The sequence below is a fragment of the Copadichromis virginalis genome, linkage group LG3, assembly GCF_057382275.1.
Source record: "Copadichromis virginalis isolate Kocher_CV1m ecotype Utaka linkage group LG3, C_Virginalis_male_GT1.1, whole genome shotgun sequence".
NCBI lineage: Eukaryota > Metazoa > Chordata > Actinopteri > Cichliformes > Cichlidae > Copadichromis > Copadichromis virginalis.
This window is the reverse complement of record NC_140620.1, coordinates 35,654,382-35,678,479: the sequence shown is the minus strand read 5'-3', so window position 1 is coordinate 35,678,479 and position 24,098 is coordinate 35,654,382. Positions and strand designations below refer to the sequence as shown.

At 40.3% G+C, this 24,098-nt stretch overlaps 3 protein-coding genes across 3 annotated transcripts; all 3 read left to right on the top strand.

The window, feature by feature from the left end:
• Positions 1–205: 205 nt before the first annotated feature.
• On the top strand, positions 206–2,661 carry LOC146714372 (uncharacterized; the record flags this gene model as incomplete). Its single annotated transcript, XM_085439834.1, has 7 exons — positions 206–291; positions 718–932; positions 1,545–1,759; positions 2,106–2,184; positions 2,272–2,354; positions 2,453–2,548; positions 2,635–2,661. Coding segments are annotated over exons 2-7 (702 nt in total), but the record flags the coding sequence as incomplete, so codon positions are not given.
• A 4-nt stretch (positions 2,662–2,665) lies between these two features.
• Positions 2,666–10,718, top strand: LOC146714371 (uncharacterized). Its single transcript, XM_085450843.1, has 20 exons — positions 2,666–2,721; positions 2,834–2,910; positions 3,027–3,110; positions 3,351–3,446; positions 3,522–3,618; positions 3,708–3,763; positions 3,887–3,943; positions 4,307–4,382; positions 4,456–4,538; positions 4,611–4,706; positions 4,786–4,882; positions 4,982–5,055; positions 5,180–5,269; positions 5,371–5,451; positions 5,742–5,909; positions 6,104–6,185; positions 6,453–6,493; positions 6,592–6,678; positions 8,396–8,491; positions 9,173–10,718. Exons 3-20 carry the CDS (start codon positions 3,081–3,083, stop codon positions 9,290–9,292), a joined length of 1,527 nt encoding a protein of 508 aa, XP_085306969.1. The 5' UTR covers positions 2,666–2,721; positions 2,834–2,910; positions 3,027–3,080; the 3' UTR covers positions 9,293–10,718.
• A 3,809-nt stretch (positions 10,719–14,527) lies between these two features.
• On the top strand, positions 14,528–23,938 carry LOC146714370 (zinc finger protein RFP-like). The gene is made up of 10 exons (XM_085450844.1): positions 14,528–14,624; positions 16,849–16,984; positions 17,202–17,266; positions 17,773–17,877; positions 18,643–18,738; positions 18,832–18,935; positions 19,073–19,181; positions 19,334–19,475; positions 19,557–19,583; positions 19,702–23,938. The coding sequence occupies exons 2-10, from the start codon at positions 16,867–16,869 to the stop codon at positions 20,244–20,246; spliced, it is 1,311 nt and encodes a 436-aa protein (XP_085306970.1). The 5' UTR covers positions 14,528–14,624; positions 16,849–16,866; the 3' UTR covers positions 20,247–23,938.
• Positions 23,939–24,098: the final 160 nt, after the last annotated feature.

Sequence of the window (24,098 nt, the reverse complement as noted above, 5' to 3'; positions counted from 1 at the left end):
CAGGAATTGTAATCAATTTTAAAAAAAGTAGAATTGACTACTTTATTGTTATTATTATTATTATTTAGTTTGTTTAAACTATGATAGAAGTAGGTGTTGGAGAAGACACACGTAGAGGTTTAGCTGTAGTCACGTCAAAATTGAAAAGGGAAGTAATGAAACTGATGTTTTACGGTGCTTTCCTGTTGTCTATCATCAGACAGTTACCTGGAAGACGACCCAGTGGCTGCCTTTTGATGCCAGCCTGCTGCTTTTAATGCAGTAGGTCTGCAACCAACACAAGCCAGTTAGGTAAATAATATTAGCAATTAAAAATTTAGTTTTCTAATATTAGGAAAGTGACGACTTACAGTAGAAAAGATGGACCCGCAGCAGCAGCTGTGGATAAGGGGAAGTGTGTCACTTTCGCTACCTGAGCCGCTGCAGCTGTTGTAGCTTGGATGTTTTTAAACGTTTATATGATGATCCAGATGTTAATGCACATTTTGAAAAGAAAAAAAAACACTTCATGGTTTTTGTGCGCACAACACAAGAAAATGGTAAAAGATAACTGTTCTCACATTTGAGGTAAAATGAACACTGTAATAACAATCACAGAAAGTTTACGTTCTTGATAGTGTTTCGTGAATCACTCGGTGCAGTCAGCACAGTTATTTTGAGAGCAAAAAAGGAAGTCACACAGCATCCTCTGTGTCTTTTGTTGTGTGTGTAATGCAGACACGCAGCAAAAATGGAGCTCCAGGTTTGTCACTCCTGCGGATGGTCCAAAGTGACAACTTACCAGGGCCTGAGAATTCACCAGGGGAAAATGGGATGCACCCCGAAGGGTGTGAGGGTTTCAGACCCTCCACAGCATTACACACAGAGCTATGTGGGACACACAAAAACTCAAATGGACCTCAGGCTAGATGTCCACACCTCTTTCAAGATTGGTAGGTTTGTTTGTATCATATTATGTAACATATTGTGTAACATATTATGTTGTGTGAATTCAAGATTATAACTTTTCTTTCAAACTGATAAAAACACCCCAATAGGAAAAGACCTGATCCAACATGTTCTCACTCCCAAAGTGTAACATTTTACGCTAGGTGACAAATCATCAGTATATTACGCTTCCGGGCACCCAACACATCCCTATATCATGAGAAAAATGAGGAAACATGAGAACTGTTTGGAATGAATCTACACATGTACCTTTATTTTACTATCTAACACTATCTAACATCAGTAAAGTTGTGGTTAGGGTTAGGGCTGGAATACATGGTTTAAATGTCTATTACTGAGGGAGCGTCATTCTCCTGGATTTCCTCCATAACCTGGCGCCTACCATAAAAACGCGGAAGGTCACCTTTCGTTTTCCTCAGGAATGCCGTGGGACGTATATTATGCCTCAGGTGTGAGAACGGGATCCCATATCAGCAGATTAAAGCGAACCAAACCTGAATTAGTTAAAAAAAATTCATTTTCATTGCTATAAATTTCTATTTTTGCTTAAGATTATTTAAAATCTTCATTTGACTCTTGAATTATGTGACAAACAGAAACAACAGAATATTCAAACCTGAGCCTCCAGGTTTGTCACTGCGGATGGAATAAAGTTACGACTTACCAGGGTTTAAGAATTCACCAGGGGAAGATGGGATGCACACCAAAGGGAGTGAGGATCCCCCAAAAGGAGCAGTACAACTGGAAAAATCAGTGGGAGGAGGACACGGAATACTGGAAACCAGCTAAGAAGGCGACTGTAAAGCAGGAGGTATGAGTTTGCTTTTTAGGCCAATAAATGAGTGACAGGAAGCACTTTAAGCTTTGTCCACCACCACCGGCTTTTCTTTTTTTCAGAATGAAAAATAACAAAAAAATAATTTATAAAAGTAAAGGATGACTTAATGACTTTAGTTGCTTGATGTTTCGTTAAATCACGTGGTGAACAGACGACCCCGACATTTTGATAATCAAGGTCACCGAAAGTGTAGTAACTTGCAGATCCCCCTAAATGCTCCTAGCTGGCTGTGTTACTTTTGATCACTGTACAAAAACTTCCATGTTAGTGTTTTCATTACATATCAACTTTTTCTCAACTTTATCCGTCAACCTGACAGAATTTTCCAGAGTCACCAAGCGTGTACGGCTATGCCAACTCTGGAGCAACGGCCATATTCAAGGAAGAATACAAACTGAGTATGTACGCAGTTAGAATTTAGTAAAAACATGATTCTCATACAACAAAATGTGGAGGCTAACATGGAGCTGTGTTCTTACTTACAGCAGCTTCTGCATATACACAGCACTACTCCCAAAGAGCCAGAAAGTCGCAGCATCAGCTGCAGGAACACTCCACCCTTCCACAGGTACTACAGTTATCTTTAATGATGATAGTTAGAGTTAATAGTCGGCCAATTTTAAAGTGAGTAAACAGTAACATATAAATGTAATCAATACTTTTTAGGTGAGCAGGCCTGCCAGGGAGCCTTCAGCACCACCATACCCAGGAAATGTAGTCAGGCCTAAGAAGAAAAAAGTAAAGCAGAAAACATTATCACAGGTACCTTTTTGTTTTTACAAGTTAAGATATTTTTCTTTTAAACTTTAAAAGAAAGTTTAAACGAAGAACTGTTTTCTATCTTTTAGATAGAAAACAGCAGCACGATGGTAGTGTTGACCTCTGTAGAGACTATGCAACAACAGCAACCAAAATCAAGCAGGAGCCCAAATCACGTAAGTACAAACAAAGAATTAAGTGTTACAGTTTATTCAAGACAAGCTTTGTTCAAATCATTAAGAATAGATTAAAAAAGTGTGATAAAAAATCATCTGCTCTTAATTACAGCACTTCACACAACTCCACAGCCATCTTTCCACAGAGCCAGCCGTCGCCTGCTGCAGGAGTTCCCCCCTGGTTTAGAGGTACTGTGGTTTTTTGCTAAATAATGCTTAAGCATGTGACAAACCACCAAAGTTTACTGCTGACGCTTTTTTTAAAGTGCAATATCACTGGAATTAAAGTGTTTTCTGTATGTCAGGTACAAAGATCCTTGCCTCCAACTCCTCCACCACGGGAACAAACAGTGCTGCCTATGAAAAAAGACAGCAGGGAGCAAACACAGGTACAAAACAGATTGTTTGAAGTGTAGCTTTTGTGTTTTAGTTATCCTTGACTTCTTTAAACAACCACATAATCAGTCCCAGCTACGGTAAAACACCGGGAAAAGCAGGTAATACAGTTTAAGATTTAGCATTGACTTTTTTTTTTTAAATTGTATTTTGCTATTTAGATTCAGGATGGAAATATCTGCTCAAATAACTTTAAAGTGATTAAATATGTCAGTGGAATCAATATTTTTCAGATGAACAGACCTGCCAGGCAGCCTTCAGCACCATCATACCCAGGAAACATAGTCAGGCCTAAGAAGAAAAAAGTGAAGCAGCAAACATTTTCACAGGTACCTCACTGTTTTAGATTTTAAGGTTATTGTATTTTGTTTTTTCCAGTTTAAGTAACTTTTTGTCTCTCTTAGACAGAAGACAGTAGAGAAGTGGCAGGATATCTGAGCATTGACTGCTGTGCAGACTATCCAACAACAACAACCAAAATCAAGGAGGAGCCCAAGTCACGTATGTATAAACAAAGAAATTAACAAAATGTATACAAAAGAAGATGGTTTTTTTTAACCTGTCTGAAAAAACCCTCCTTTTTATTATAGCACTAGCAACCCCACAACCATCTTTCCAAAGAGCCACCAGCGTTCAGCAGCAGGAGGTAGAGTGCGGTGATTTTCTCTAAGTGTTCCAGCTTGTGCGCTAAAACAGCAGAGTTTGGTATCACGTAGCGCTGTGGTTTGAAAAAGAGGAAGAAGCTGTGTTTTCTTTTTCTATGTTTCAGGTTCCCCTGGAAGCAGCAGTGATGCTCAAAAATCAAGAGAGGAAGGATCAAACACAGGTACCAGACGGGCTGCTTGAAGCAGAACCTTTGTTTTAGTATTTAATCTTTAGCATCTCACATTTATAGTACAGTTACTGACTGCAGAACATCCCTCAGAGGAAGAGTTTGGTGAAGGACTGTCCAGCACCAAACCAACTAATCACATCATCCTCATGTACTTTGTCTTTAATGCTAAGCAGCAAATGTTAGCCAAGCTGGCATCATGATCATCATAATTAACATGCATGTAGCCCATCTTAGTCTACTCTTTGACAGCATCAATGAGCAGTTAGCGTGGCTGTTGTTTTTTCATTCATTCTATAGTAAAAAGTCTTCAATAACGGCAGCTAGTTTTCAAATAGTTTCATTTTAACCTGACAGAATTCACCAGGACCAGCAAAGACAAGCAGCAGTAACAGCTCTGCAGCAACGTTCAGAGAGGATGAATACGAATCAGGTGTGTACAGAGCTACGATCTAAGAGTATGACTTTGAATAGAAGCGAAAGCTGGAACTATGATCTTTTTACAGCAGCTTCTGCACAACGCTCCACCCAAAGAGCCAATAACTCAAAGTCAGACCATCAACTTTACGAGTTCCCCACCCTTCCACAGGTACAATGGATCCATTCATAGTACTTTAAAATGAGTAAACAGCAGCATGTAAATGGAATCCATATTTTACAGGTGACTGCACCTGCCAGGGAGCCTTCAGCACCGCCATACCCAGGAAATGTAATCCAATCTAAGGAGGAACAAATAAAGCAACAACCATTATCACATGTATGTCACTGTTTTAGACCTTAGGACTTTAGGTTTTACACATGTTTCTTCAGTTTAAGAAACGTTTTGTCTCTCTTAGGCAGTAGACAGTAGTGCAATGACAGGATATATAAACATTGACCCATCTACAGACTATGCAACACCAGCAGCCAAAATCAAGGAGAAGCCAAAATCACGTATGTGTGACCAAAGAAATAAAGTTTATTCAAGACAAATTATTTTTAAAAAATTTGTCTGGGAAAAAAAACATTAAAGCAATCCTTTTTTCCTCACAGCACCCCCAACCTCACAACCATCTTTCCAAAGAGCCACCAGTGACCAGCAGCAGGAATTCTCCACAGGTTTGAAGGTAGAGTCCTGTGACTTTCTCAAAGAAATGTTTCGGCTTGTGTAACAAACCACCAGAGTTTGGTGTCATGAAGCAGTGTTTTGGTAAAACAAGAATAACATGTGTTTCTCTAAAAATGTTTCAGGTTAGAAGATCTGTCGGAGAACCTCCAAGTACTCGAGAACCGGAAACAGCAGAGCTGCTAGAAAAGAAAGAGACGAAGGATCAGAGACAGGTATTGAATAGACTGTACGAGGCCGACCTTTGTTCAGGCATTTAGTCAAATCATAGTCATTAGCAGTCAACATTTGCATTACAGTGCATAACATCTTGCAGATGATGAGTCCAGCAACCACAAACCCAGCACCAGCAGGCCAAGCTGAGGAAAATCACACACAGAATCAAACATTTTCACAGGTACTGCAATTTAACACATTAGACTGATGACCTTTAACCCCTTAAGGCCTGAAATATGAATTGCCAGAAAATTCGACCGTATCTACAATGAACATCCACCACTGTAACAAAAAAAGTAGCTCCCCCTTTAAGTGATGAATGAGCTTTATGCATGTTTTTAAGCCAGTGTAGTCCTTTCTTTTATAAAATTGAGCCTCTTGTGACGTATACTAGGAACATTATTTTATTCATTCACTTTATTTCTGGTTGTTTTGAACGTTACGGCAAATGTTTCAATTTTAAACCTCCAGGCAAGCAAATCAGCCAGAGACCACCCGACAGCACCACCTCCGGTCCCGCCGAAGAAGAAGCATTCGGCTTTATTCAAGGAAAGGCTGGAGAGGTTCAAAGCTGAATTACAGCCAAAACTTCAGATGACAGAGGGGAAGAACTGTGAAGTCAGAGCCTGCAGACCAGAGGTAAACAGGAAGCTGTAGCATGTAGTCACCAACGGCACCTGATCAGAATTAATCTAATTAGTTTAGCTACATTTGCACTTTTAATCTAAGACTTTTTAAGCATTGTCGTTGAAAACATCTTACAAATGTTTGAGGTACAGTTTGTACTCTGAAATGTCTCAAATTTTAACAGCGATCCTCTCGTTTTTTGACAGAACGTTTCAGATGTAATGAGTGCAAACACACAAACAAGTCCTGCAGCAGCGGACGTCTCACCGAAGGACAATCCAACACAGTGTATGTGATCGTATGGTTCAGGCGATAAACATTCAGAATCAGAATACTTTATTAATCCCACAGGAAATGATGTGCCCCAAGACAGTAAGAGTAACTAACTCAACTAAATGAAATATTACAACATATAACAAAATAGCTCTACTTATAAATATCCTAGCTTATTACACAAAATTAAACATATATATAGTTGACACTGAGGTGCCCCTCTATGATTTCAGGCTAATGCATTCATGCTCAATGATGTAGCTGTTGTGTTTGTGTTTGCAGTGGATCACGCTGCAGAGGCTGAGCTCTCCACTGGTGTGAAGGTACAGAGTCTTCCATATCTCTCACTCACAGTTGTGACACTGCAGAGCGTTCTGATGGGAATGCTTGAGTTTGGTTGTCGCTATGGATGTTTTTTCAGGTGAAGGAACTCGCCCGCATGTTTTCAGCCAAGGAAACGCTGATTTCAACAAAGGAGAAACACGGAGCCAACCAAAAACCATCTCAGGTAGAACACCCTCTTATATCCAGTGTTGGGAAGGTTACTTTTAAAATGTATTCCGTTACAGAATACAGATTACATGCCCCAAAATGTATTCTGTAACGTATTCCGTTACGTTACTCAATGACAGTAACGTATTCTGAATACTTTGGATTACTTAATATATTATCGTGCTTTTTACAACAACGTGAATGTACTATTGCTGTGTGATTTATTACTATTACTGAAGGTCCGCGACTCCGAACTGTAGTAAAGGGACCTCTGACTAATACAGCGGGGTCCCTGTCGGCTCGTAGCCGAAAAATAGCTTTACTTTGTTGTGTGGATCAACTTTTCTTGCGAGAGACAGAGAGAGGCGTTGAAAGACTGCTCCAACGGAACTTATTGTTTTCGGAGGAAAACACGAACACGGTGTACAGTCGAGTCTTAATAGCTTAATTACAACTGGGCTCGTCAGGCACTCTTCTTGGCTGCAGTGGTTATTATTATATTTACATGCTTCCAGCTCCCGTTTTTCCTCGATGACAACTCCAACCTTTCCACTCCCCTTTTTCTCCCTCCTCACGCTCACAGACACATAACGTGTATGGCAGTGCATTCTCCCTGCAACACGGACTGTAGCATTCTGCCTGTTAGCTTAGCACAACAACAACAACGAAAAGGCGCTCTCTCACCCAGGAAACACACAGTCGCAGAAAGAGAGAGAGAGCGTCGCCCTGTAACCATGGCAACCGTAACGCTGCCGCCTGGAACGAAAGAACGTAGCTGTCAAACAAAACCCAAACAGTCCTGACCCGCGACAAAATGAAACAGGAAAGTACCGCAGTGTAATCCATTTATTTCAACAAAGTAACTGTATTCTGAATACCACCTTTTTAAACGGTAACTGTAACGGAATACAGTTACTCATATTTTGTATTCTAAATACGTAAGGGCGGTACATGTATTCCGTTACTCCCCAACACTGCTTATATCCTCTACTACATTCCCAAGTTAGGGATAACCTAGAACAGGGCTGTCAAACATAAGGGCCAGGGTCCTGTATGGGCCTGGCAAAGACTTCAATCTGGCCCACTGGATGTTTTTGGAAAACGTGAAGGAGGTCATATATTTTAAACTTTTTATTTTATAACTACAGACAGGTCTGTGAATTATGCTACCAGAACCTTTTCTGCAATTTAGTTTTTACAATTTTCACGCAAAGAGCAGCGCTGACAGTCCTTTAACCTCGGTTTCCAACTGGGGGAAAAGGAGGAAAAAAAGGATCTTACGGCTTTGAGGTGCTCAATATGTAGAGCAATTTATTTATTTACAATTCATTATTTCCTAAATGCACTCAGCTGAAAACAGAATTCAGAATGCTCTCTCAGCTTCTCGGCTCAGTCCTCACATTTCAAGATCCCAGTTAACAGCTGGCTCTCTGCTGGCTGCCAGCTGGAGGTTGAGAGGCTGCTGTCCATCCAGTCATCAAATACGCACTCAAAGCAGCCAATCAGCAGTCTCCACCTGTCTCAACAGTCAACACAAACCCACACATACGTTAATGGGAGGAGCCAAATATGTAAAACATGGGACATGATCATGATCACGGACCAACACCTGTGCTCGAGCCTGAAGGCTAAAATACACAAAATATAGAATCTTTAATCATGTCTACGATGACCCCCCACCCCAAACACCATTTAATGAATCACGGCTTTCTAATATGTTCAATATCTTTCAGGTGAAACTGCTGGCTCAAAGGTTTTCAGTCATTTCTGCCCAGGAAACAGCAGCCAAAGCAAAGGAGGAGCACGGGGAGGAGCAGAAACCCACACAGGTGCAGGGCGAGTGATCTGTTGCCTTTCCTCCATCAGTGGAAAAGTCATTTAGCTCTTTGATCCAGCCTGAAGTACCCAAATAACTCATGAGTGGATCCTGTTTTAGCTTCAAGCTGCTGGTTGAGCAAAATATGACATTTAAAGTTTTTATGTTGGAGTTCATTGTTTTTCTTTCTGTAGTTCAAGACTTTGTGTCCGTGTCGATGCAGCATCATCAGGCACGCACTCTTTATTTACAGAACACACACATTTATAAGAGGAAAGAGTCGCTACTCTCGATGCGCCCGGCCTCAGGGTGCTCTCTCTCTCAAAGCAGTGGCTCTTGCTTCTCACTGTCAAGTATGCAGATCAGCTACAGCACCTCTGTGTGGGCATGTGTCCATCTCCAGGTCTGGGCAAACTGCCTAATAAGCACAGGTTAATTAGGGAATGCACAGCCCTAACCCTGTCCCAAATACTCCGCCTACTCTCTGCATCGCACTGCACCACTCCTCCTCCTGCAGTTGAGCCAGAACCGTGCCCCTCTGCGAGCACGTTTCACAGAAAAGCATGAGCTAGATGAATCCATCATGAAGCAAACATATATCATATATGTTTGCAATATATCACAGGAGACAAATACAGGGAGCTGTGTTGAAATTCTTCATGCGTTATAAACTATTATCCACCTTTTCTGACAGATGGTGACAGATTCAAAAAGCGATCCCATTGAAATCAATTCTGCAGCAGCGAAAGCATCACTAACAGCAGAGAAGGATCCCAAATTATGTAAGTCACAATATGAGAATGTTTATATGTAAAATTGAGAAAAATACAATAAAAAACATGGCTGATGATTACTATCATCTTTTTCTACAGCTTGTGAAAATGCACCACTCTCAGATTTCAAATTTCAAATTCAAATTCAAATTTTATTTGTCACGTACACAGTCATACACAGTACGATATGTAGTGAAATGCTTGGACAACTGCTCGTGACCTAAAGAAAACAAAAAAGGAAAAGGCTATGAATAAGATAGGAAATAAATATGAAAAATTAAAAAGGGTAAATTTAACTAGGAAGGAATAAAATATAAATTAAGGTTAAAAATGAAATAACTGTACAACACAAATTAGAATGAAGGGTAAATTTAACTGGGAAAGAATAAGATAAAATATATAACTTAAAGTTGAAAATAAAATAACTGTACAACAAAATACACAATATAGAACTATATAAGAATGTATGAAGAAATATAAATAAATATATACACAATAACAGCAGCGTGATTTAAGTAATGAAGTGAAAACAATGTCCAGAATGTCCAGTGTGTGTGTAAGAACTATATGTGTGGGTCAGTACTGTGTGGTGGTGTGATTGAGAGACCGTATCGCCTGCGGGAAGAAGCTCCTCCTCAGTCTCTCTGTGTTGGTCTTCAGGGAGCGGAATCGCTTTCCTGACCTCAGCAGAGAGAACAGTCTGTTGTTGGGATGGCTGAGGTCCTTCACGATCTTCCTGGCCTTGGTCCAGCACCGCCTGCTGTAGATTGAGTGCAGGTCAGGGAGCTCGGAGCGGATGGTGCGCTCAGCTGACCGCACAACCCTCTGTAGAGCTTGTCTGTCCTGCATGGTGCTGTTTCCGAACCAGGTTAAGATGTTTCCCGCCAGGATGCTCTCTATGGTGCACGAGTAAAAGTTCCTGAGCACCTTGGAGGGCAGTTGGAAGTCTCTCAAGCGTCTGAGGTGGTAGAGACGCTGACGGGCCTTTTTCACCACGGTGTTGATGTGACAGGACCATGACAGGTCCTGCGTGATGTGAACTCCGAGGTATTTGAAGCTGTCCACTCTCTCCACTGGGCACTCGTTGATGACGGGGGTCTGGTAGTTCCTCTCCTGCTTAGTGCTGAAGTCCACTATCAGCTCCTTTGTCTTACTGACGTTTAGAAGGAGGTTGTTCCTCTGGCACCAGTTCTCCAGATTCCTAATCTCCTTCAGGTAGGCCGTCTCGTTGTTATCAGAGATCAGGCCCACCACAACGGTGTCGTCAGCAAACTTGATGATGGTGGTGGAGCTGGTAGTGGCCACACAGTCATATGTGTACAAAGAGTACAGCAGGGGGCTCAGAACACACCCCTGGGGGGCTCCAGTGCTGAGAGTGGTGGAGGCTGAGACATGTCCGCCCATCCTTACTGCCTGTGGTCTGCCAGTTAGGAAGTTGGAGATCCACTGACACATAGATGAGCTGAGTCCCAGATGCTCCAGCTTGGTGGTGAGTGTGGAGGGAATTACGGTATTAAATGCAGAGCTGTAGTCTATGAAGAGCATTTTAACATAATTCCCCCTTCTAGTGTCCAAGTGAGTGAGTGATGTGTGGAGGAGATGAGAGATGGCATCGTCTGTGGAACGATTTGGACGGTAAGAGAACTGTAGTGGGTCCAGTGTGTCTGGTAGTGAAGAAATGATGAAGTCTCTGACCAGGCGTTCAAAGCACTTCATCACTACTGAGGTGAGGGCTACAGGGCGATAGTCATTGAGAGAAGCAGGGTGGGGTTTCTTCGGGACAGGAACAATGATGGACTCTTTGAAGCATGTGGGGATCACCAACTGAGATAAAGAGATGTTGAATATCTCAGTGAACACAGGAGCTAGCTGGTATGCGCAGTCTCTGAGGATACGACCTGGGATGCCGTCTGGTCCTGCTGCTTTCCTGGTGTTCACTCTTCTGAAGGCTCTCCTTACTTCATGCTCGCAGATGACGAGCACATTTCCGGTGCTGGCAGTATCTTCCTGTCTGCAGCCGTTAGCGCCGCTAACACTAGCATCGTTGGAGTCCTTAGCTGCAGCCTCGAAGCGAGCATAGAAAGTGTTCAGCTCGTCTGCCAGAGTCACGGCCGCGTTCATCATACCGGTTGTTGGTGCTTTATAGTCCGTTATTGTCCTTAGTCCACAGGCTCCTAGAGTCACTCTGTTGGAGTTGTGACTCTAGTTTCCTCCCGTAGCGCTGCTTCGCCTCTTTCACCGCCCTCCGCACGTTATATGACGCGGCTTTGTACGGGTCCATGTCCCCCGTCGTGAGTCCCGTGTTGTAGGCAGCGGTGCGGGATTTCTCCTCTGTTTTGAAGGTACGACTTCCTGTACACGCACTCGTTCAGCCAGACCTTACAGCCTATTTTTTTTACTGCAACTGCTGCACTTCAATGTGTCTTTACTTCAGGAGAGGTTTTACCTGTTTTCTTTGCTTCAGCACCCGCCCCCTTCCCTGATGAGCGGAGTAACAGAGTTACTGTAATCTGATTACTTTTTTCAAGTAACGAGTAAAGTAAGGGATTACTATTGCAAAAACGGTAATTAGATTACTGTTACTTTTCCGTATGAACGCTGCGTTACTGCGTTACTAAAACTGTGATTTTTTTGCGAGAATGTCTCATGACAGTGACGTAAGCGAGCGCCGTTAGTGACAACAGCTGTGTGCAGATCAACAATGGATCGCATATCGATTGTGGGAGAGAGTATGAGCGTGCAGCGTTTAAAGCGTGGAAGCACTGACCTTACTTTGAGTTTGATTCCATAAAAAGTGACAGAAACATTAGCGTCCATCGTGCGTGGGAAGAAAACTTATTTTTACAGCGAAAAAAAACCCTAAACTTCCAAGCAAGCACCGAGTAGCTACCACGTAATGGGAAACTCACAGAGAAACTCGCGGATTCTTCAACTGACCACAGCACACCTGCACCAGGGTAAACCTCTGCCTACCGCAGTTTTTTTTTTTTTTTTTTTGCCTACCGCAGTCCTGCTTTACAGGTGAAAATAGAGCAACAGGACCGCTGAGTCTTTGACTTTATTTATTTTCTGCTGTGTTTTACTTGCATCTATTTGAAAGACTGAGTGTAAACACAAAAAATATTTTATTCTATGTGCTGGAATGTGCAGAAAATAGGTTTAAATGTTAAACTAATTTATTCAATTCAGAGAATGTTGCATATAATTAAATTTTTGCTTGATGCATAAAGTTAAAAGATTAAAACTGATAAAACAAGTTAAAAAAAGAGACTTTTCCATTTGATTACATTTTGTATGATGGATTATGTAGAAAAAGTAGAATTGGGCTGAAAGATCTATCACTTTATCACCTATTCAGGTTGTAAATCGTGTTTTTAAAAAGTAATTAAGTAATTAATTACTTTTTTCAAGTAACTTGACCAACACTGCTGATGAGTGCCCAAAGTGCCCTTTTGTTGAGGCAACTTTAAAAAGAAAAAAAAAGAAAAATTATATATATATATATATATATATATATATATATATATATATATATATATATATATATATTATGTGTGTGGGCGTGCAGAGTCCTCAACAATAATATTTAACTATTAATCACGGTTTTCCTAAATAAAAGGATCTGGCTTGCATCAGTCACATAATCACATTTAACCAATGATCGCTCTTGACGGCAGAACGCGCTGGTTACGAGCCGGGAACGAGCTCACTACGAGCCGGGAACGAGCTCACAAAGAGCACGTATATATCCATATGTATATGGATTTTTTTAAATTAGTACTCTTGATATAACATTGTCCAGACATGCCTGGTAAGGACATGAGGAGGAAACAGTAGGAGCTGTGTGAGGCTACTAAAGGCAGGGCTATAACATTTTTCTGTCATCATTTTATTATAGATTAAGTGCAAGAGTTGTTAGGTGTGGATAATTAAATTATAGTTTAGTGCAATAGCAAGTTGTGCCTTGTTCTCAGATAGACAGCAAGTGGAGAGATATATATGAAATGATGGGATGGAAGGAAGAAGAGAAGCAAAGAGTGATTCACAGGCAGAGCCTAAATTATTTCTCACAGTTTTTGTTGCCTTATGGTTCCAAGTGCTGTCACCAATCTTTGCATTTTGTTATTATCTCATGATACTTGTTTAATCAGCCACCATCTCTCCTATGGACTTTTAATGTCTACAATCTCAGCTCAACACAGCCCTGCCCTCCAGCACTATCAGCAGCAGGAGCAGCAGAAACCCCTCAACAGCAACATTGTACCTATAAGGCAGGGGCGATTTCACAATGAACTCACCCGAAACTCTGGCTGATTGGGACCCACACCCAGTTTCACACCTTGGCTCAGGCGATTAGAGGATCATTAGGGGGTCCTTTTGTCCCTCTGTGGGGGGTTACTCCCACTAGGTTTATATCTGGGACTCTCCACCATTTGACCTTAGAACTGAAGAAGCTTCTCGGATGAGAGGTGAAACGTCTTCAAGTAACTTAAAGAAGTCCAGACGCTTTTCTTTGCAAGCTCCTTTGACTACAACAGCATTCGTTTTCATTTAAAGGCTTTATGGCTTTAATACCTGGTGGGTCGGTCTCTAGTCAAAATACTGGGCCGATTTTTTTTTTGTCCCAGCCCAGTATTTGTTACATGCGCTCAAAGTTTCTTTTGTTTTGGTTTGGTTTATTTGGGTTTTTTTTTTTGGTTTTTTTTTTACGTGTGCTCAGAGCTCACATGGCACAAAAATAACGCCATACCCTGCCTACCTAGTCCACGTAGACCGCTGGATTGGGACACAGCTCCGGTCTGCTGTCATAAGTCTCCATGTTGCTTTTGTTTCATGCTGGAAATGGGAAATAAATAAACTCATCTGTCTCTCTCTGTCTCTGTCTTCTTTATCGTCCAATTAGTCGAGCGCAGGAGGATATGATAATTACAGAGTATAGCCAGTACACTTTTTGTGTTGTTCAGCATGAAACATGAAAGAAAGACTTGCGCGAGTGTCTTTTTCACGCAAAGCCCCACACGTGTGGTAAACACCTTCTCCTTTACACTACAGTATAAAAAAAGATGTTAGTATCCGATTTACTGACAGACCAGCCATGTACAGTCACAGGAGGATCTCAGCTGTGTTTGTGTTTGTTTTCTCTTGTTTTTCTTAAAGAATTAATAAACGCAGTTCCATTTTTTTCGCGTTTGTTTGTTTCTTTTCCATGACGTTTCCAGTATTTCGCAATGATGTGTCGCAACTCTTTACAGTTGAATTTAAAGGGATGGTTTCGGGAAAAAACGAAACTGGAACCGCTGAATCTTTACCAGAGAGGAGCAGAGTGTCGAGAAAGCAACAGATCGCACAGCATCGAGATACGGAGGAGAGCAGGTAGGCTGCTGGTGTTACTTTGAACTTTTTGAAACGTTTCATGATAAAAATAGCCTGACAGTCTAACTAATCCACTCACTGTCATGCCTGTATGAGCGAAAGAAAACCAGATCATATTAAAATATCACGCCTTTGTATAATATTGTGTTTTTATATGTTTTTCATTTTGTGTAGATGCTGTGAAGTCATCTTGTGTATGAATTAAAATCTAAAAAGTTCATAGTTAACAGGTAGATTGTAGTGTAGCTAAACAAAATTATAGAGACCAACTTGTGCAACACAACTCCAATTATTTATATGCGGATCGTTTTAAGATAAGGAAGCTGTCATTGTTATCAAAGTGAAGTGCAGGTTGCAGGGTGTGTGCTCAGCTACACACGAAACTTTTTTCTTTTCATTACACTGCTTTTCTTTCCATGACAGGAATAACCAAATCCAACCTGTTAATGACCCGCAAATCCAACCCGTTAACCTGCAATAGGCGAAATACGCGAAGTATATAGCTTAAACACACACACACACACACACACACACAAAAAAAAAACAAAAAACAATTATTACAGATGTTTTAGGGCTGTGAAGACCTTAAATATGCCGGTCTTTTGTCAGACGGGCATGAATATTTTCACACTTTTCTCTCTTGTTTAAACACCCTAGAACCTAAGTAGAAAAGATTTATGTAAATGTGACGAGCATTACGCATTCTGTACTGTAAAGGAAACGCTGCACGGAGGAGATTGATTGACAGTGGTATACAGCCAATCAGGACACAGAACACAATTGAAAGGCGTTATAGCGAGGCACAAGGATAAGGGATGACGAAGCTGTCATGGTTATACCGCAGGTTGCAGGGTGTGTGCTCAGCTACACATGAAACAATATTTTCCCACTGGACTGCTTTTCTTTCCATTGCAGGAATAAACAAATCCAACCTGAAATGCAAACACTACTCCTATAAACTCATTTTAACTCCTTCTAGTCCAAAGTAGATTTCAGGGTGTGAGTGTTTGTGCTGTGCAAAGGATCATGTCACTTTCCAATAATCACGCGTGGTCAAACACTAAAAGGTAGTTTTATATTTATAGTTTAAGTTAAGTTAAGTTTATAAATATGTGGTTATAAATGGTTTATATATAACCATAACACAAATGTTTTATTCTTGTAGCATCAATAAAACTAATGAAATTTATGTAGATCCTGTGTTATGGACACGACCCAATTTATTTCTACCTTTATCTTTTATTAAACATTATGTACAGTATAACCACACATAAATACATTTTTCTCCTACACCAAGTTGATTAGGATTAGAAACCACAGTGACTGTTACACACACAAATCGATCTATAGTACTGTTGTTGTACTTTATAATGCTCCTAGATTTGAATTCAGGCTGGGGATAGTGTGGAGCTTGCATTTTCCCCCCGTGCCTGCTTGGGTATTTCCTCCCACAGTACACAGACATGCTAGATCAATCGTGTTGCACGTTGTTCAGTCTTAACACCTCTAAGCCCAGGTCATTCTTGAAAAAATAACTTTCATTTCACTGAGATGCTGACCTGTCAAAATGTAATCTTACTGAGACAATACTCTCCATTTAACTTCCTGATGTCAATTGGCTTGAAAAATAAATAAATAAATATCTTGTTTGTCTCATGTGGATATGTATATTTGATATAAAGACATCAGTGTTAATAACTATGACAGCATTGCACCAAAAAAGCTATTTTTAACCTGAAACCCTTATTAAACCCATGAAACTACTGTACCAGTATGTTGATGCATGTTCAATCATCCAGGTAGTTACGTCCAGATGAAGAGAATCAACCTTTTGGGGGTACTGTACCAGTAGTATCCCTTTTTGAGTTTGGTTCCTCATGTTAGGAAAAGCTCAATACTTCAAATAATTTGGAACAACACTTACTTTTCTGAAAGTTCTAAACACTGCCACTATGCAGTCTGTGCCACGACTACTATGGTCACAAAAAACAAAATAAAAAATCCAAACGATAAAGCTCTCAATTTAAGTTTTGTTTTGTCACTATTAAAATGAAAAGAAACATAAGCAAACAGATGAAAGAAACCGCTTAACAGAGGAGTGCAGAGGTGTGGTGAAATTTAGGGAGAGGTAGACATAGAGTTAAGGATGTTGTGAAAGTAAATTTAATCATCCACTGCTTTTTTTTGATTCACTCACAAATATGTTGGCAATATTGTGTTACAGACATCCAACTTATTCAACATGAATGCACAGTGTTCCCGCTGTGGTTTCACCAAATGTAGATGCTTCAGAGGTCACCAGGGATTCAGGTTCTTTCCACCGAGCCACAATGAACCTGAAATCAATATAGAGAGTTCTGGTGAGTGCAATCGATTGTAATGTGTTTGTGCTGATGTAGGGCCAAGAGAAATATCCTCACTAACACTTCTCTTATCATCCCAGTTTACAATGAGAGGTAATGTATTTCAGCAATTTATGGAATTTAGCAGTATAGCAACCCCCACATCACATTTAAAACAATTACAACTGATAACAGACACAAAACAGTGAGCAGGGCCTGTCTTCTTTCTTTACAGTCTATGAGACTCCTCAATCCTCTCATCAAACTACTTTGGCCCGCTTTGATGTTTCCAGAGCTCAGGTACTGCATATTTATTAAGAACCACCATTCTGATGCATGTAAAATGGACTCATACTGAAGTGTACCTTATCAAGCCAAAATAAAGCTCCTCTACAAGAGCACAAAGTGGCCAAATACATCATTTTGCTCATTTGCTAAGAATTTAACAGGCCTTTTGGCTGCATTGTTCAACAGATTCATTGTTGACTTCAAAGTAAAACTATATAAACAATAGTTTAATTCTTCTTCCGACGGTAAAGAGTATGTAATCAGTTCCATTTGTTTATTTGTCTGTCTGTCTGTTTCTTAACTAGTTTTCAAGATATCATTTTCAAATTTCTGTCATGGTAAAAACCAATAACAGCTCAAGCAGATTTCATTTTGGTGAACAGAACTTCACTACAATATATTAGGCCTTGGAGGACATGAGCACCAAGGTTGCCTAAACACCTTTCTATGACTTTCTTTGTTCGAGCTTAAGGTCAAGTTTGACCCTTGTGCTCTGTTGCTCTTGTTGTATCTTATAGGTGGCACAGTTCTTGGAGAGTCCTAGGACCGCAGCTCAGCAAGCAGCAATTGGTCTTATAGGGATAGCCTTGGAGGAAGAGAAGAAAGCCAAAAATCTACAAAAGGTTCTGCAATTTTAATACAGTTACTACAGTAACAGTTACTGTTACTAGTGCCTAGTAACAGAGTAATAATAACTGGAATTTGTCTCACTAAACCCTAAGAAAAGCTGAAAATGCTTCAAAAGGCAAAAACATCAGAAACACTGTAGCTTGTGAAATAAAGCCTTGGAGATACCTACGGCTACAGCTGTGTGTTTGCATATGGCTCAATCAAAACCACCACATCCCTCACTTTAGGCCTTTATTAATATTCACATGGGTTGGTTATATAGCCATATATTGACAGTAAAGCTATTATGAAGGGGGCAGCTATTACAGTTTTGTACCTGGTTGTAAACATGTCTTTTGTTGCTGTTCAGCTGGGCATTTTAACACTACAATCTGTCTGTTTGGACTGAATCACTTTAGGAGCGAGCCTCAAGTGGCGACTAGAGGAACTGCTGTTTCTGAGATTTCATTTTCCATCCAATATTAATCAGTTCTCCAGGTTGATTAATAACTGGGCTCTTTTTCTAGCTCCACCATGACGTTAACATTTGCAGGGTCCAGTGACATACCCTTGTTAACACTTGTTAGATGACATGCCATCGTTTTTGGTACAAGCTCAAAGCAGAAAATCTTGTAAATGCTTGCAAACCTGAAAAACACAAAACTCTCCTGCCTGCAAATCTGAGCATAACTCTAGTTGCAGACGTACAGAGCTGACATTCTTTTTTTTAACTTATTATAACTTGTAAGTATTATACGTGTCTTTTGTCCTCTTTCTAGGCTAAACATGAAAAACTGAAAGCTGATTTCGAGCAGCAAATTCATATCAGAGAGCAAAAGATGGCAGAAGTCAGATCATCAGAATTAGCCTGCAAGGTAAAGACTGTAACATATGTTTTTTTGTTGTTGTTGTTGTTGTTGTTTTTTGTTTATTGATCAAAACCCTCCACTCTGTTTGACGGCTTTCAGGCTAGTTTGGATGAAGAGTGGCTGGAAGTCAACAATTTCTTCTCCCACATAATAAATATTGTGGATGATGCTCGGCAGAAAGCCATTCAGCCTCTGAACGAAAGGTTGGTCCTGTGATGTTAAGTTACAGTTAGTCACTTAGTTTATCAGTGATGAACAGCTTAACATCACCACGGAGATCCTTTATGTTGCTATGGTGCAGTACATTTTAATAAAATAGGCTGTCTTTTGCACACTCTAGGAGATGGAAAGTTGAAAGAGACAGTCAGGATCTCCTCCAGAAGCTTCAGAGAGAACTTGATGTGCTTAAAAAGGCCATTGATGAGTCAATCAAAAACCCAGACTTGGAGGTGAGCCACAAAGGCCTGAAGTCCGTCTTCTGCTTTTTAAAAATACTGGAGCATAAAAGCACTTAAAAGAGGAAACATTTAATTTATGTGCCGTGTCAGTTCTGCTTCACTAAAATCAATAAATTTCATGGTGTCTGCACACACACAAACAGGTTTCTCCTCTAAGAGTCCTGAAGGAATCTAATGGGATAAATGACCATGTTGACACTTCACTCTCCATCGGCACACTGACAGCTACAACTTCAACCATGATGAAGCAAATTCGCGAGGAACTGGATAAACTCTCACCCATTGGTGAGTCCTTTAATTCGTCATGACTTGTGTTAAAATCTATACTTGATATACTGCATCTTACTCCGATTGCTGCTTCCACAGAATTCAAGAGGATTTCTACATTTGCAGGTATGTATGTCAAAATAAAAACAGTATTTAAATAGAAGAACATGGTGATTGTTCTACATCTTCATTGTGAATGGACAAAAAAAAAAAAACACACACACTTGTATTCTTTTGACTGCAGTGGATGTGAAGTTGGACCCAACTACTGCACACCAAAGCCTTGAAATTTTTGATAATGGGAAAAGAGTGAGAGATGGTGGAAAGACGTTGAAATATCCTGATTCTCCGCAGAGGTTTGATGTATTTGGAAGTGTCCTGGGGCTCAACAGGCTGTCCTCTGGCAGGGCATACTGGGAGGTGAAGGTCAGGAACAAGACCGGGTGGGATCTGGGTGTGGCAAGACGTTACGCAAACCGCAAGGGGAATCTCTCGATCAATCCTGACAACGGTTACTGGGTTATTGTACATTATGAAGACCAGAACTATTTAGCCCTGGCAACACCACCCGTGAGCCTTTCACTTAAAGGAAAACCTCAGAAAGTCGGGGTGTTTGTAGATTACGAGGAAGGTCTCGTGTCCTTTTACGATGTGACGTCACAGTCTCACATCTACTCATTTACTGAGTGTTTGTTCGGTGGTGAGATCCTCCCATATTTCAGTCGACACCCAAAACAAAATGAGAAAAACAGCGATCCTTTGATTATCTCTGCTGTGAAAAAGCAGTAATAACCAAATGCACTGGATCTGGTGCAGGGAATGCATCACTGGTGAGCAATTTATTTGTTCAGGTGTTCAGTAACAGTTTAATGTTTTTCTTTGTGCAAACAGAGTTTTCTCACCTGTCTATCAAGCAGGTAAGATTGTCCAAATTTCAACAATTTTGATTTTTTAGTTTAATCTGTAGCTCTGCTCTAACAGAACGTACGTACCAGGTCCCGCCTACTATCCTCGGAAACGTAAAATAATTGGCTAGAATCTAAAGTGTATCACAGCTCAGGAAAAAAAACACCGAAATAAAGCACCAAAATGTGCGCTGCTTTTCGGTCTGGTTACTACCGTTTATGTCAGAACCGGTGCCATCATGGCACCGGATACCAGTAACCATCCCTAAGGGTGAGACTTCATGTGTTCTCCGTCTTTGATATTGTATAAATACAAATTTCTGTAATTCTTCTGCTCACGTATCAATGCCAAAACTCTTGGATGGGACAATAACTGTCCCAAACTTCTGACCAAGTGGAACATAGTGAAAACATCTGGGCACAGTACTGAAGAATCTTTTTTCTCCCCTTTTTTTTTTTTACCATGACAACAGGGCCGTGCAGAGACGTTTAAAGGGGCGGGTGCTCAAAGTTAAAAAGGGGCACATTGAACCAGGCTGAATAACAACAACACACATTCATCAAGAATCTAATATGGGTAACAAGGCAAAGCACGATGACACGTCTTCCCCGTGTCTGTCAGTCCCTGCATCCCTAAATGTCTCCAGTTGTCCCAAGTTCCTTCTGACTGTCTCCTTGGTGCATTTAAACCCCTGTTGCTCCCTGTCCCTGATCGTCTGTTGTCTTCATCTCCGTTATCAGTCATCATAATTTTACCCTCTCTGTGCAAGTCTGCAAATTTCTTTATTAAATCATAAGATTCTTAAATTCATCAAGTCCCTCTGTGCCTGGGTCCTCGTCACAAAACATGACATCACTGTTTTGTACATTTTAACACAATTTAATTTAAAAATACACTCCAAAAATAGAATCTGTAACCGGAAGGTCGCCAGTTCGATCCCCGGGCTCTCTGTCCTGGCCGTTGTGTCCTTGGGCAAGACACTTCACCTACCGCCTACTGGTGTTGGCCAGAGGGGCCGATGGCGCGATATGGCAGCCTGGCTTCTGTCAGTCTGCCCCAGGGCAGCTGTGGCTACAACTGTAGCTGCCTCCACCAGTGTGTGAATGTGAGAGTGACTGAATAGTGGCATTGTAAAGCGCTTTGGGTGCCTTGAAAAGCGCTATATAAATGCAATCCATTATTATTATTATTAAATAGATTGTATTCAATTAGATTAAAAAAATACATTAATATGAAAAAACAAATACTATTAAGATCACTAATAAAAAAAAAAGTCCTATCCCAGTGTACTTTCAACCAAAAGATAAATAACCAAACCACATGAACATCTAATAAAAGATATAAATATTGAAACACTGATCCAACATTATTCTTGATTGACGGAGCATTTGATTTTACACTTTTAGCTGAATGTGGTTTAATATCGGCACATATGACAAAATAACCAACTTCTCTCATTCCATTTCAAACAGGACAGTGGTAACAACAGCAGGCTGTGGACAATTTAAAGTTTTAGATTTTAGATTTTAAATAGCCGATATACATTTCAATGTTAGCAACAGGACGGTCAAATGTCGCTGATTTTAATACAGAGCAGGACGGATTGTAGAGTAGCAAACATTGTCGGAAAACACGTTTCCAACACTGCAGGTTACCTGGTGTACTGTTTTTCAGCTAAAAAGAAACATGGTTTGACTCCTACCTAACTATATAAAGCGTAACTGAAGGTTAAATGCAGCTAATATGTCCTGTTTTAAGCCAGGCACTTACACCTCCGCTCCGCTGCGTCTCAGCCACCATCGCTCTGGCAGCAACGGCGCTACAGCCAGAGTACGGGAGAGGCGAGCTGAGGGTGCTATGATTCATTTTTGGGGGTGCTGAAGCAAACCGGCGGTGCAAACCGCAAAGGGAAGCTCAAACTCAGCCCAGATAATGGGTACTGGGTTATTGTACATTATGAAGAAGAAAAGTATGCAGCCCTCACAGAACCGCCAGTTCGTATTCACCTAAAAGAGAAACCTGAGAAGGTGGGAGTGTTTGTGGACTATGAGGAAGATCTCGTCTCCTTCTACGATGTGAAGGCTAAGTCCCACATCTACTCATTCACTGAGTGTTCATTCAGAGCTGAGCTTTACCCATATTTCAGCCCACACGTGAAACAAGAAGAGAAAAACTCTGAGCCTTTGATTATTTGTAGAGAGATACCAATGGAGTCTTAAGAAATGCATTTTAACTACAATATACTAAAGTTTGTTGGTCCACAACCTTCCTGTTTTTCTTTTTTCCGATACAGGAAAATGGGAATTATCAGGCATTTCATTTACCTTAGACTTTTTTTTTTCATATATATCTTTACGTTTAGCAGCTACTAACAGACCAATGATAGTAAAGCAAGTACTGACCGTTTATCTTTTCTCCGTTATTTGCTTTATTACTCAAAAGCCTTTAAAGCAGTCTTTGTAACCCCTGGTTTGGTCCAATCTACTAATTGAGATAATCACAATCATAACACAAAACAATGCTGCTACAGTGTGCTCACACTGCTATTCAACATGTGAACCAGTCAAGACTTACAACCTGAGCCAGAACACAAACTCTTGACCTAACTGTAATTTAGACGAAGCTTAAAATACTGTAGTTAGTAAGAAGAGTGTGTGGTTTTGTTTTTACACCATGTTGGAGGACCAAATGGATCCTAGAACTTTGTGAATCAGACACTATTAAAAACTACACGTACTTGCACTCAACATTGTGACAGTTTTGCTTAGTAGTTACTTCTGTATTTTTTTACGAAAGGTTATTCGATAACATATCCAAAGATGAAACAATTAAATTGCTTACACAATTTAATCCAGAAAGTTATTTTTTCTTAGAACAATCCTGAACATTTAATAGATTTGTTTATAAACAGATAGCTGATCAGTTGAAAATGAAGTTAGCAGATTAACTTATAATGATTTGTTGCAGTCTTGAACACAACCTACCTCTAGCTTGATTAGCTGCAACAGCAACAACAGTCTGTGTTTAAGTGAATGTATGAGCAATAAAGATCAGCAATAAAATCTTATGTTATAAGGGGCTTTCAAAACATATACTTTAATTATATTCCCAGTTTTTCAGTTATGTATCCCACTTAATTATTTTGGGGTGTTTTGTGGCTGTTCTTTAGCACAGACTTGTATTGTGTTTAATTTTATTTTGAAGTTTTTCACATTGCAAACTCGTCTGTATTTTTTTATGGCAAAGCAGTGACTGAGGTCAGTCTGGAACTTGAGATAATTAAAGCAGAGCACAGACAGTTCTTGTAACTGAGTCAAGGTCCATAATTAGCTGTGTCACCACTGTCCCATAAAAAGTACACACAAATATCAAATGTACACTTTTACAGTTTCAAGGTTTCCTAAAAGCCTCAGTGTACAGAACAATGCATCATCTGAAAACAACATAAAAATGTAAACCGCTTTCCTTTCCTTATTTTGCCTTGCTTCCAGAAAAGTAGTCAACTTTCAGGCTAAATGAATGACATTCAGTGTTGTCAGGCAATGTCAAACAGCATGTAATGAATAAAATCCCTGTTTGAAAATATAACTTTGTCTCTCCTTTTTTATTCATCATGGCTGTGACCATGTTTGTGTGCCGTGATAATATGCAGTTGAATCATGTCTGGGCAAATCTATCAGGGGCGGTTGGCGGGTTTTTTTCCTCCTTTTTTTTCTTTTTTCCAGAAACGAAAGT

Excerpts from the sequence above, each read along its gene's own strand:
- LOC146714371 (XM_085450843.1), top strand. The coding sequence starts at position 3,081 with ATGAAAAAAGACAGCAGGGAGCAAACACAG. Across the intron at positions 5,056-5,179 it reads AATTCTCCACAGGTTTGAAG|GTTAGAAGATCTGTCGGAGA; the intron begins GTAGAGTCCTGT and ends AAAATGTTTCAG. Across the intron at positions 6,679-8,395 it reads CCAACCAAAAACCATCTCAG|GTGAAACTGCTGGCTCAAAG; the intron begins GTAGAACACCCT and ends AATATCTTTCAG.
- LOC146714370 (XM_085450844.1), top strand. The coding sequence starts at position 16,867 with ATGAATGCACAGTGTTCCCGCTGTGGTTTCACCAAATGTAGATGCTTC. Across the intron at positions 18,936-19,072 it reads ATTCAGCCTCTGAACGAAAG|GAGATGGAAAGTTGAAAGAG; the intron begins GTTGGTCCTGTG and ends TGCACACTCTAG. Across the intron at positions 19,584-19,701 it reads GAGGATTTCTACATTTGCAG|TGGATGTGAAGTTGGACCCA; the intron begins GTATGTATGTCA and ends TTTTGACTGCAG.